The sequence below is a fragment of the Caloenas nicobarica genome, chromosome 25, assembly GCF_036013445.1.
Source record: "Caloenas nicobarica isolate bCalNic1 chromosome 25, bCalNic1.hap1, whole genome shotgun sequence".
Lineage (NCBI taxonomy): Eukaryota > Metazoa > Chordata > Aves > Columbiformes > Columbidae > Caloenas > Caloenas nicobarica.
Genome location: NC_088269.1, coordinates 6,393,865 through 6,406,940, shown reverse-complemented (window position 1 = coordinate 6,406,940; position 13,076 = coordinate 6,393,865). Strand labels below are relative to the sequence as shown.

General features: G+C 52.7%; 1 protein-coding gene across 7 annotated transcripts in view; it reads left to right on the top strand.

Moving 5' to 3' along the window:
- The first annotated feature begins 3,019 nt into the window (after positions 1-3,019).
- Positions 3,020-13,076, top strand: part of ANK1 (ankyrin 1) — a 33,740-nt gene continuing 23,683 nt past the window's right edge. For 6 of the 7 annotated variants that reach the window (XM_065651515.1, XM_065651512.1, XM_065651513.1 and 3 more), the window contains exons 1-2: positions 8,833-8,910; positions 10,773-10,874. In XM_065651515.1, coding sequence (XP_065507587.1) covers positions 8,872-8,910; positions 10,773-10,874 — 141 coding nt within the window. In that variant the 5' untranslated portion in view covers positions 8,833-8,871. Of the gene's footprint in view, positions 3,125-8,832; positions 8,911-10,772; positions 10,875-13,076 lie in introns of those variants that run through there. The other variant, XM_065651511.1, reaches the window with a different exon arrangement.

Sequence of the window (13,076 nt, the reverse complement as noted above, 5' to 3'; positions counted from 1 at the left end):
CTTTCATGTCTTGGCTCTGTGAATCTGACTTCCTGAGGTTTTTATGCCTGAATGAGTATAAGTAAGATAAATCAGTGTGATGAAATTTGCAGTTGCATTGCTTGGCTTATCCAAACGATGAGCAAAAAGAACACCTTATGACTCACGTCATAAGATGCCAGAGAGGCACATGCTATGAAGCTGTCTGCTCAGTATGCTTGCAGGGAGAGGCAAAGGGCTGCCTAAACACCCCCATTTTGGGCTCAAACTGCTTCCTCTCCAGGAACTAAGCTGTGGTTATGCTGGCACAAGGCAGCTTTCTTTTGGAGTAAGACAGCAGGCTGATTCATCTCCAAAATCATGCCTTTGGAGGCAACAGTGCACAGTTCAAGAAATGCAACCTGCAGAACATCTATTTGATTTTTGTTTCTGGATTTCCTTTGTGAATCTCACAGCTCAAATAGTGCTGAACTGATGGGTGACCATGAAACGGTTTCTTAGATCAAGGGTATGATGGAGAGAGATTCCTTACGGCCCTTAGCTGCTGAGCTTTGCAAACCCAGTCCACTGGATTTCTTGCAAGTTTTCATTTGTCCCGTGCTTCTGGGTGCTGGTTTTTAGACTGATTTGGGGAGAAGTACTTGTAAATTGGCTTCCTCCCCTCCTGCTGCAATAAAGGAGATGGAAAGGCAACTAGAGAGAGAACAAGGGCAGGAAAGTCTGTGCATAGCAAATCTTTGTCCCCCTCCCACCAAATAACATTGCGTAGCTCCTCCTCTGACAGAAAGCTGAAGAGCAGGTGTTGGTGTGGACCTTTCACATGCACATTCCTCTGCTGCCCAAGGCTGATGATTCCAGCCCTTTGGAAGCTGAGGGATTAGCCACTGGAGAGGTAAGGCACTAGCAGCTCCTATGGACTTCCAGAGAAATGATGGATCACCGTGCCAGAAATGACAAATGCCACAGGAAAGCAAAAGGCTCGGCCTCGCTGTGCGCAGAGGACTGCCTGCTCTGGGCAGCAGAGTATCTAGTTCAGCACTGGAGAGTGTTGTTATCTGATTATTTATGCCTACGTCACTGCTGTTCTCTCTTAACATGAGGAAGCAGTCTGATGGCAGCGCTGTTTTTCATTCCAGCTCTCTCCTTGCATGAATCTCAGTACCTCCCATTACCCATGGCGGGCAGCAGTAGCAGAATTGCTAAGGATTTAAATTATTCAGCTTCTGTTGCTGACTCAGCTTAAAAACTGCATTCACGTTTCCTAAGAGAACAGCTTGCTGACCAGAACCAGGGAGCCTGGCTGCTCCTTGGAGCCTCAGCGAGTGGCAGGAGCACAGGGAGAGTTTTCCTCTGTAAGCAGAAAGGGGACGTGCGGGGTAAGGTGAACGCCCAGCTCACCCTCATCCTGTACCGGCGGCACAGTGAGCACTCAGGGAAGAGCAGCTCTCCTGCAGTGACTTCAGCCCCGAACCCCTTCTGGCGTTGTTCCTCAAACTGCCGAATGCAGGAAAGGCTGCGCGTCATTCCCTGAACAAAAGCACACACAGTTTCCTTAAAATACTGAAGCCCGCTGTTAAAGTTATTTACTCTTCTTCAAGTCAATGTGTTTAAGGTTCTCTGCTGCGCACACTACCCTCTCTATTCCCTTAAATGAAACGAGAAGAACAGCTGAGAACAGACTAGCAGCAGCCAGCGAAGTGTCTGGTGCTGGGTGATCGCTTCTCTAGTTACATGGGAGATAACAACACAGAGGAAGGAGCCTTGCGTTCCTTCACAGCTACATCATAGTGCAGTTGAAGAGTTTCTCCAAAGGTCAGAGGCAGAACTTTGTATCTTGAAAGCTGAAGGAGTAGTTTTCTTTAGGGAACTCCTCTTCCTTCGAGATTTCTGACAGAGAGCCCTCTGCCCCCCCGGCTCTTTCTGCAGTGGCTACTGGAATTCAATGTTTTCATTTTGGTTGTAGACCTGGAATGCAGTGGCAATAAGGCACCAGGGCTGCTGAGTCCCATCCCAGGAGCCAGGGCGAGAAATTACTTTTCCTGTGGGTATGATAGATATTATAGCATCCAGGGAGCAGCATTTAAGATGATACTGAAACCCCGGCTCCCAAAAATCCCCTGAAGCCCACGGGGGTGCACAGCGGCCCCAGTGGAAGTTGACAACTATTATTCGGTGTAACTCTTGGCTACTTTTTCTCAACATGAGTTTGCTCTTTCTTAGAGAGTATCCCTGTTGTGTGCACTGTAAATCATTTCCCTTTGCAGAGCTCCGGTGCCAGGTGAGCATCGCTCTGCGGTGTCACCCTGAGCACAAGGAGAGGGTGGGATGGGAGCGGTCTCCAGGAGCTCTGTTCCTTTGGACAACTGGTGTGACTCCCTTGCGTGTCTTTCAGAGAGGGCATGCACCAACCACTGTGGACCCCTTGCCTTCTTGCTGCAAGCAAGGATCTCCTGAAGGGATGCTGGAGCAGGAGTCTGCTGTGCAGGTAGAAGGGGGGAAGGGGCGCGTTCATTCTATCGCAGTCGGCTGCAAGCCCTACAAAGGGACGGGAGCTGCTCTCACTAGACCTCATTTGCCACTTCAGTTCCATCTCGGTATCCTTCATTTGGGACTGGGCCCAGCTAAGGTCTGCAGAGACCAGTGAACAACCTGGGGTGTTCTGCTGACTGCCTCTGGCCCAGCCTGCTTTGTGCAGCACAAACCAAGAGACAGCACGGTTCTGGCTGCACAGCTGTTTCATTTTGCTTTGTATTTCTGAAGTTTCATCTTCCCTTGGACTGTTTGGAGAGCAGGGTTCACGCTTGTGGGCTCCTCCCTGTTTACAGCTCGCAGATATGTTTATGAAGTGTGCCTCAGGCACTTACTAAACACGCTGTGTCCAGCCTGGCGGCTCTCCCTGACATGGGACAACCTGTAATCTCCAGCCTGCAGGCAGGAGCCTCCCCGTCGTGCCGGCGTGCAGGCAGGCAAGTGTGCGCGGCGATAGGGTGCAGTCCTGCCACTGATAAACCTGGTCCAGGCTGGCTGCTTGCGCTTGCTTTGGCTGCAGCATTCGGTGTTGTGGGCTGATCTGAGCTGCAGACCGTGGCTGTGCAGGGCGAGCTGCCGTCCCCCCGCAGCGATGCCATGCCTGCATTACGTGAGGGTGAGTACTGGGGCATGGTAAGGGGCTCGCTGGGCAGTACTCAGGAGAGAGGAATTGGGTCAGTTCTCAGGCTGTTGGTTTACACGTGGAAGTTTAGATATGCCCTGGCCAGTAACGCGGACTTTGGTCAAGAGAAAATGACCCTTGTCACCAACAGATTGCAGCTTAATGGACCACAAAGTAGCAGGAAGGGTTTGCTGCCCTTCTTAGGACGCTGGGAACTGACCTAGGGTCGTGGTGGGAGCCAGTGACAGAGCCTGGCGTTGAATCCAGAACGGCTGGGTCCTGCTGGTGCTGTACTCGCCTCATCCCTCTGAACGCTGCTTTGTTGGCAGAAGGGATGTACCCCCAGGTGTTGTTTTTTGGAGCTATTTTAATGGTAAATGTTGATGTCTGTGTTACCATCTTTCTTATTTTACCCACCCGAAGCTCCAGGACAGGTGCATAGGATGACGTTTCTTTCCAGGCACAGTGCAGCACCAGCTCTGCGGAGGAGCAGGTGGCTGTGCTGCTATGGCTTTGCTCGCATGTCCTCGCCAGGGAGCAGCTGGCAGAGATGTATTGCCAGGCCTGTGCTTCAGGTGCTTTCCTGTCAATGCTTCTTCCCTGCATGGCTTCTGGAGGCTGCACCCCCAGCACTGGCCAGGCCAGCCTGGCTGAATGCTGCTCGCAGTCGATCTGTTGCAGCCATGGCACAGGGATGGTACCGCAACGCCTCACAGTGTGCAGATCCCAGCAGAAAGCCCCTTCTCAGCGCTTTTGCTTGTGCAGGCAGGCAAAGCAGGTGTGCACTAGCTCTGCTGAAGCAGAGGTAGAGAATGAGTCAGAGCACACTGCAGAAATTAGGAGCAGTTTATAAGCATCACCTGCAAAGAGAAGCAAGTTTCTCCACCAGGCACCGGGCAGACCCTGATGGCACTGTCTGAGCTCCAGCACATCTCCTGGTGCAAGGGCACTGCCCAGAGCCCAGGGCGGGCTGGAGGATGCTCTACAAGGTGCGCTTAGTCCCTGGCTTGCCTCAGGCAGGCTCAGAGCACGTATCTGCTTTCCCCCTTGCACTAGCAACCTCTCAACTCCCCTTCATTCATTGCACACACATGCCTGAGCCTTGTCATGGTCCGAGCATTAGAAAGTAGGACATAAAAAGCAGTTACAGTGCTGCTGCATCTCAGCAGCTGTAAACCCTGTTATGTTGTTAGGAGAGGTGTAGTACCTGAGTGAAAAGCTCTCATGTATTGTCTTCAGTCACAGTCTATATATTTTCTGGTGAGGTAAAAATAGCTTTTCTTTTTCAGGATCTGTAGAGAGCAGAGGCTCTTGCTAACATCAAAGGAGAGTGACAGCTTTCCCCTGGGTGTACGTGGCCACAGCTGGCAGGAGCAGTAGCTGTGTTAGTTCTTGCTTTGGCTCTGTGTAAAATGAACAATGTCCTGGTCTCCAGCTCCCCATTCAGACCTCTGGTCCAGCCCCTGTTCCTCTCTTCACTCATTGCTGCTGGGCCCAGCATGGTACTTCATTGGGGAAGTGGTGGTTTGCAAATGACAGAACAAGATCTTGATGCTACTACTTAGAAAATCCATTAGTTGCAGCTGGGAACTGACAGAGACAAGCTTTCATAGGGCTGCAGGCCGTAGCACAAGGGGATCCTTATCAAAGGATCAGTCTGCTGTGCAGGGGCAGCTCCCAAGTCCTTGCTTAATGCAGATTAAGCTGTTTCTGATATCCACCCTCCTCAGAGTCCTGAACCCGTTCCAGCTTCAGCAGCAAAGGGGACCTGTGAGGGGGGAAGGACAGAGCCAAATGGCAGCATAGATGCTGTCTGTATCTGGATATGCTCAGCAGGGACCGAGCTAACTTTGGCCCTGAGCTGCACCACCCAGCGACAGCCCAGAACCACCTCCTTTTACGAGTGCATAAAAATGGGCTTTCCGAAAGCTAGTTACTCGTGATTATGTGATGATGGAGGATTGCACATGATTGAGGGGTCAGTCTGGTGCCTACACCTGAAAGCTTTCCTCTCTTCAGTACTTTCAAAGCACTAATTGACAAGTCGCGTCCTTTCCCTCAAACCTGCCAGGGGCCCTCCATCTTTTGCTTTGGGATTTCTCCTTTGCCAGTTGTGCTGGGTTCTCTTCCAGCTCTAACAGCCCCTTGCCACAGGAACAGGAGCAGATCTTTCATTTCCTGCACACTCCGATTCACCTGCTGCAAGACAGTCAGGCTCCCCCTTGGATCCTGGTCTGGGGATCTCTGCTGGGCATATAAACCATCAGTCTCTGTGGTATATGCCCTGGGGAGGCCTAGGGCTATTGTGAAATCTCAGCTTGGCTGGAGCATGGACAAAGGGTTTACTCAGGCTGGTGCATGAAATGAGAACAAACTAGCCTGGCAGATGCCTTCTGGAGATGACCTTCTGTGCCTTGACTCTCACCAGCCCTATTAAGATCTGTGGACCTGTGCTAAATCACGTGGGCGGAGGTGAGGATGGTTAGAGAATAGAACTTCGGCATATGGATTTATCCTTTTATCTGATGAATTTTCCCAATGCTTTTGCTTTTCTCTTTCATCTGCGTTTGCAGTATGTGCCTGGCAGCCTGTTCTCCGTGCTCTGCTGCCTGCCTGCCTGAGGCTTTGCTACTACGGCTTCTGTGGAGATGCTGGGCTCTGCTGAGTGCTGTCTCCTACTCAGAAGGCAGAAACCTGCCAGTAGGTTTTGTTTCCACTGCAGGGACCACTGAGAGTGTCATGTTTCTGTGAATACAAATAGGAAAGAAAGTTCCTGTAAAGTGGACAGTGTAATTTCTGTTTCTGGGCATTCTGAATTGACTCTCCGACTCAACTTTCCTGATGTTCCCTGATCATCTTGGAAAGACCTTGTGTGCCATCTTTGATGGCTCTTAATCTGAGCATCTGTTTCAGTGTGTTTCCAGGACGGACACACAGCCAGCGTCCGTCTCTTCCTGCGTCAGCCATGTGGCTCAGCGGCAGAGCAGTCCCAAACTGGCTGACTGCTGGGTCTGGCTGCTGTTCGGCACGGAGCACTTTGCTCCCTAAGGCATGGGAAGTAATTTGTCATTTGAAAGTCTGCATTGAAATTCCTTTTGTCTGGTTTAAGAGCAGCACTGTTCTTCAGCGAGACCAGAAACCCTGAAGATACGTGGCAGAGAGCAGCGAAGGGGAAAGGCTGGGGCTGAATGATGTGGCTGAGGATCAAGGCTCTGGGAATTCCCTGTAGCACTGTGTGTTGCAATTGCAGGGCAGCTCTGGCTGTGTGATATATCTGGGTAGAGTGAAGAAAATAGAGCCCATTTTAAAAAAAACCCCTCACGGTGAGTGCAAGCTCCCCCACTTTTCTCTCTGTGTAATTAGTCCTTGCAGATCTTGCAATGGAGCAGGGAAGCAGCCGGTTCGAGCGTCAAACACTTTGTTTCTGCAGGCAGGGAGGCTCCCAGCAGGCTCTGACCGGGTGTGCTACCCTCACCTGCCTGCCCTGGCCCGGGGCTGTGCGGCACGGGCAGGGCTGCGCGCCAGGAGCTGCTGGCATCGGAAACTTGTTGGAAAGGGCACCCAGTCCCTTTCTTTTGGAATCTTTGGCCCTGGCCCTAGCAGGACATGTCCCCAGGCAATCCCACAGACGTGTGTGCGCATCCTGCAGCAAAGGGGTCCCACCCCCTCTGGGGCTCCTCAGCAAGAAGCAGCTCAGCCCTTCCCCATGCCGGCTGCTGTGTGAACAGCGAAGGACCCTGCCCAGGCTGCCTCATCGCTCCAGCAGAAGACCTGCAGATAGAAGAGACAAGTAGGCAGATGGGGTAAAGAGGGCAGTGTAGCAGCATATGTGCCTTTTGCCAGTCTGGAACAGCGTGTCGACTTGCTTCTTGCCTGCCTTGGCATCCCAGAAAACACCATGAGATCAGCACAAGTCCTTGGACTCATTTGCACTTGGGAATCATCTGCTTGCGGCATTTAGCAGCTTGTACAGAGTGGAGTCCTGGCAAACGTGGCCACCTTTCAGGGAAGGAGGCAATGCTGAGACCCTCCATTCCATTATCAGCGACGTGCAGAAGGAGCTGGTGGGAGCTCCTCCCTGGGTGGAGCGAGAGCGAGGTGCTGCCAGGAGAGATTAGAGCAGGACTCCCACCACAGCCAGAAGACAAAGCAGGATTACTGAACCCCTAACTGCAGCCCTTGAAATACAGCCTGAGCCTCTGGTTTGGCAGAATTTCCCCTTTCTTGCCCACAGCTACAAAGTGATGGGCTTGGTCAGGTCCAGGCTTCCTATGTTGGTGTGAAGGGCGTAGGATGCTCCAGCAGCAGTGATGCTTTGTGGGGCCAGGCTGTGAGAGCAGGAAGACACCTCTGAAGGGAAACAGAGGAAGTTTCCAATCGGGGCCAGCAGAGGGAAAGGGAAAAATTCAGATTGTGAACAGGCAACAGGAGCTTTTTCCTGAAAGAAAAGAAATAAAAGGAGAATAGACGCACAGTCTGATGTGCTGTGCTATGTTTTTTACTTTAGAAGGTCTTGGAGCATTTTGCAAAGTACAGATCTGAGGCTTATCCCTCAAGGAATTTCTGGCAGCAGCCTCCTGACACTTCGTAGCTTGAATGTCCACAAGTCTGTGGAGCACAAGACCTGTGTGTAGGATTTATCAGCCATGTAAGAGTGCAAGAGATACACTATGGCAAGTGAGGCACTTTATTTTCTTCCCTGGAATAGCTCCTTCAGCATCTGGAAGCAGTTGCTGTGTATCCTGGGGCACACAGATAGCAAGTGACTGCATGTGTGTACAAATACTGGGGGACGCAAGTAGCATGCCCATGCTACACATTGTGCTTATTAGCGGATGGTAACTGTGCAGTGTGTGTTTGTTTAGGTATGTTGGTGTTGTGCTGACTGGGATGCGTGTGTGTATCGTTTTGATACGCACATCTACCTGTGTCCGTAGGGTCTCTGCATTTCTTACTGTCACTGCTCCCTTTTGCTGAAATTCAGGAGATGGCAGTGACCTAATCCATACTTCAGTTCCCTGGCTAATTAAGTGTTTTCTTGATCTCTGAGACACCCCAAAGCAAAGCAAGCTGTTGTGAACAAATGCCCTGAGTGGCAGATAGGCAGTCCCAACATGCACACTGACATTGGAAGGGCAATCTGACTGCAGAGCCATTTCCTCTGCTTTTACCATTTGAGCTGAGCTATCCCTTCTTCTCTGGCTGCACGTGTTGTCTGACTGCTGGTGTCTGTAGTCCTGCATCTCTGTGCATCTCCAGAAGGTGCATGCTGAGCGTGGGGAGCACAAAAGGGCAGGACCTCTGAAGCACTCAAGCTTCGGCACATTCTCCAAGGCCCTGCCTCCAGCATGCAGAAGCGGAGAGGGAACCGTAAGCCCTCTGTGGCAGGTGTTACCTGTGAAACGCCAGGCTCCGGGGCACAGCTGTGGGGCCGCTCTTCCTCTGCTGTGCCCGAGGTGGTACATGCAGCTCTGACCCACTCCCTGCACTTGGCAGCAGTCGTCTGCTTTCCGGAGGCGGCTTGGTATTAAATATCCTGTCTGACACAATAATGGAGAGAAAATGAACAAATTCCATTAGCGCCTGGCGATCCCTGCAGGGTCTGAGTTGGAGCGAGGAGGGAGCCTGTATTTTTAGATAGAATGCAATGTAACTTACTGGCTCTCTCAAAGCTGGGGAGTAGGTAACCAAGGAGGGAGAGAGGGGACACCAGGCTCAGGTTTCAGCTGAAGTGCTGGACTATGGCAGCACGAAAGGGCAGGTCCGGTCCAGACGTGGCTGTGAGTATACAACGCGCTTGTCCTTCATGCCCATGGAGCCCTCCGCTGTGCTTTTCTGCTTGCTTTCTGCCCGTAGTCTCTGTGCAGGGTGTGCTGGGGCTTTAGGAGTCCCTTTGCTGCTAGAGCTTGTAGAGTTTTACCATTTTAATCTTTGCAGCTCCATGTGTGTCCCATGGGTGGACGAGCCCGGCTGAGCTGTGCTTTGACTTTCCAAGGGGTTTTCTATTGAAGGTCTGTCCTGTGGCTGGCATGCCAGCAGCATCGCCAGGGTGCTGCCTCGTCATTGATCCTGACCTGAGATGCAGAGGCTTCTAGCAGGGTCTGGAGTTGGAAGAGCTCTTTGCATTCGACCTGTTGCTTGAAGCTGTCAGTGTTTTCTTGCTAGACCCCAGGCAGCATGCAGGGCTCAGAGCGCAAACACACACTTGTAAGCACAGCGCTGGTGCTGCCTCCTGCCCCTGAGGGTTTATCGTCCTGTACGAGCGGAGCATGGAGCTGCCACGTCGTGTCTCCTCTGTGCTCACAGCCCTCCACAAAGCTCTGCTGCGAATCTAGGGGCTCTGCCCAGGTGGACAGGGCTCTCCTCTGAGGTGGCAGCGAGCGGAGCCAGCTGGCATACGCCATCAGCACGTGTTCCCCCCGCATGTGGTGGCTGCGCAGTGGGACAGGGCATGGCGGTGCCGCCCTCCACCACCTGTCCCTCTGCCTCAGAGGGGACCATGGCACCCGGCACTGCTGCGGGAGCCTGGGCTTGGCTCTGCAGGGTGTGCCCAGCACAGCGGGTCAGGACACGCTGTTTGTGGGCCCTCCTTCTGCAGGGGTAGCAGGGCAGCTGAGTTGTGCTGCTCCAAAATCCAAATTCAAATGGCTGAGGCTGCAAAGAGAAGGGAAGAGAGAAGCCCTGAAATGTGGAGTGCATCATCCTGCCTAGGTCTGCCTCCAGTGCTGCCCTCTGCAGCTGTGCTGCTCCAGCTCCTGTCCAGGAGCTCCCCAGTCCCGGCTGCTCCTCCGCGGCCCAGCATGATGGGATGGCCTGCCATGGCAGGATGGAGGCACTCATGGCACAAGGGATCCCTTGGTCGGTCCCAGCATGAGTGGTACCAAAGAGATTCTGGTTTTCTGTTAGTGCTGAAGGCAGAAGAGTGTGTCCTGTGCCCTTACCATGGACATCTCAGGGCTCTTTGCTGCAGAGAGCCCTTTGGGCTGGACCTAGCAGGCAGGCACCAGCTCGCAGTTACCAGTCCAAGGTCCCAGCCTCACAGAGCCATGCCACTGCATTTCCACTCCGTTCTCCAGCTTCTGGTGAGCCATTCCATGGTCTTCATTTGCTGCCTTACACTGCTAAATAGCGTTGCTTGAAGTATTGCTGTGCCTCGCCTGGGCTGGCTGGGTTTTAGTGGTGCAGGGAGACACAGCCTTGTTCTGTCGGAAAAGAGAGTTGCGACTTCCCTGGCTGCGGGGCATTCAGCTGGGTCATTGTCCCTGGTGCCTCGTCCATCGTCCATCGCTGCAGTCTCTCAGCCAGGACACAGAGGTGTCTCCCTGGCCAAGGGAGGCTTCCCTGGCTGCGGGAGTCCCTGTATAGCTCCCTCCCTGCCCGCCTGCAGTGCTGGGACGAGCTGCAGACCTTGTGTGGCTCTCCTGCCCCAGCATCGTGATGTGCTTCCCTCCAAGTGCAGGTCCCAGCCTTGCTGCTTCTTGCCTAATTTGGGGCACCTCGGTCTGTCCCAGCAGTTCCCACCTTGACCTGACTGGTCTCCGTAGTCTTGGTCTCTGCAGCCGCGTGAAGAGCTGGCCCTGTGCTGGTGATGGGGGAGAATAGGAGGACTCCGTGTCTCATGATTTTTCTTTTTTTCCTCAAGGCCGATGCTGCAACCAGCTTCTTGAGAGCTGCAAGATCCGGGAATCTGGACAAAGCCTTGGATCACCTCAGGAATGGGGTAGATATTAACACCTGTAATCAGGTAGGTGAAACCCATGGGGCTTCTGGTACCATCTCTAGTTCATGTGAGAATGTTTGCAAAATGCCACTCTTGGTGGCTTGGGAGGTGTTGGGCAGGTGGAGCCACCCCTAGCCCAGAGCAGAGACAGGTCTGCCGCAGGAAGGGAGAGCTGCAGGCACCGAGGAATTGTTTGCACGTGATTGATGGAACATTTTGTATCTACGTAGCCACCAAATGCAAGTGGCTCAGCCTGAATTGGGATGGGTGCTGTAGGGAGAAGCTCAGGGGGCTCGGGCTGAGCAGAGGATGGACAGACCATGCTGTCGGCTGCTTTCCAGAGCAGCAGTGATGCTGGGGAACCTGACTCAGCAGGTAGCACAAATGTATATTCACCTGGTTCAGTATCAAGTCCCCAAACCCAGCACAGTTCAGACCTACTGATTTGTGCACTGCAGTGTCTGGTGCAGGTGCTGCAGATAGGTTCCCCCAGGAAATGTCACTGTCTCCTTTTCTTTTCTGACTGATGGTACCGTGCAGGGATGCTGCCCAGAAAGATGGTCAGTCATCAGCTGTCTCCACTGACTGTCTGCAAGTCCTGTTTCCAGCCAGATTTCTAGTGCTGGTGAGAGGATTTGACACCTTGACCAGGAGCCTGTGGCTACGACAGTATGAGGCGCTTCTTTCAGTGACGTCTGTGCACGAGTTCCTGCCATCTCCCTGAAGTTAGATGGCACTTTGGGGTTTCCTTCTGAGGAATATCAGACCTGTGGGAAAGGTCCAACCTCACATGTCCTGTATAGAATAAAGAGGGATATATGTGGTCAGACCTATCCCACAGGCCCTGTATTCTTACTCAAGTGCAGAGACCTTGACATGCCATCTGATCTTCCTCCCGCTGGTGTCAGCACCTTCATTGTTGCCACCCGCATCAGTGTCCTCATCATCCACCTCTCTCATGTTTTGAATTCCTGCACGCTCCCATCTCATCCAGGAGGAGCTGGAGGCCCGAGGATGAGCACATCTTGCTGCCCGGACCTTGGCAGCGGGGAGCAGCGCTGTGCGAGCACACGGGTGCCTGCAGAGTCTGTGTTGGGGTGGGCACGCTCCTGCTGTGGTGCAGGCTACGTGCAAAGTCCTGCCTTCCGTGTTTTTCTGTAGGGCTGTGGCTGTCACGTTGACAGACAGTGACTGGGATTTCTGGGAAGTGTCTGCAGCACTTAGTGAGGGGAGTACAGTACCTTTCAAATTAAGCACATCCTGTGGTGGTTTTGGGTCAGATGAGCTGTCAAGCCAAAGCAAGTGTGCAAAACAGCCTGTATTGTTCCTGGAGCAGAAATATCGATGGGCCGCTGAGAAACTATCTTCTGCAAACATTGCGCTTATTGCTGTAAGGCCAGAGAATAATGATTCGTCACAGGCTTTCAGCATTCAAAAGGTTATTTATGAATCCTTTGCGTAAAAGGGCATATGTGCTGAGGAGAGCAACTGAGCATCTGTGGTCTTGCACTCCAGGCATGTGCTATGTGAGTGTAACTGAGAAAAAGTGTGTGCGTCTGTGGCGACATACCCAACTTGTGGGCTCACGAAGGTGACCATCCGTATGGGGTTGTGTGGGTGTGACTTAGCCAAAGAAGCTGGACTTGACCGGGGCGATGGGTGGGGAGCGTTTCCTCCTGGTGACTGCTCTGTAGGTGTTACAATGTTCCCACTCCATTTTCCTGTGGAAGCGGGTCTTTTGTGCTTGAGGCTCTAGGGGACTTTGGAGTTGGTGTGCTGATGAAGCTTGTGGATTTTCAGGTTTTTGCTCTTTCTGCTGTAATCAGAGATGAGCAAAAGAATCTGTGATTCCTCAGCTATGGTCCTGGATAGCTGGTGCTTTAAGTGAGAGAGGGTGAAAAACCTTTTTCAAGTATGGTAATGGTCTTGAAGCTGTTCTAAGCATAACTGGAGTGTTGAGGACTGGAACAGGAGCCTCCCAGGGCATTTTCTGGTCCCCCACCTATATTCAGGTGGGGATGAAGCAGTGACCTTCTGCAGTAGCTGGAGCAGATGGTTGGGAGGTGGAGCACTTGGGCAGGACTGTGCTGCTGGGGCGCTGGCGGCTCTGTGCCGCCTGACGGCATTGCATGGAGTGAGTAAACACGGTGCATCCACCTGGGAGAAGTGAGGGACAAGGGAAGTTTCCTTTACGGGGAAAAAGTGATATCTGGAATTGCCTGCATT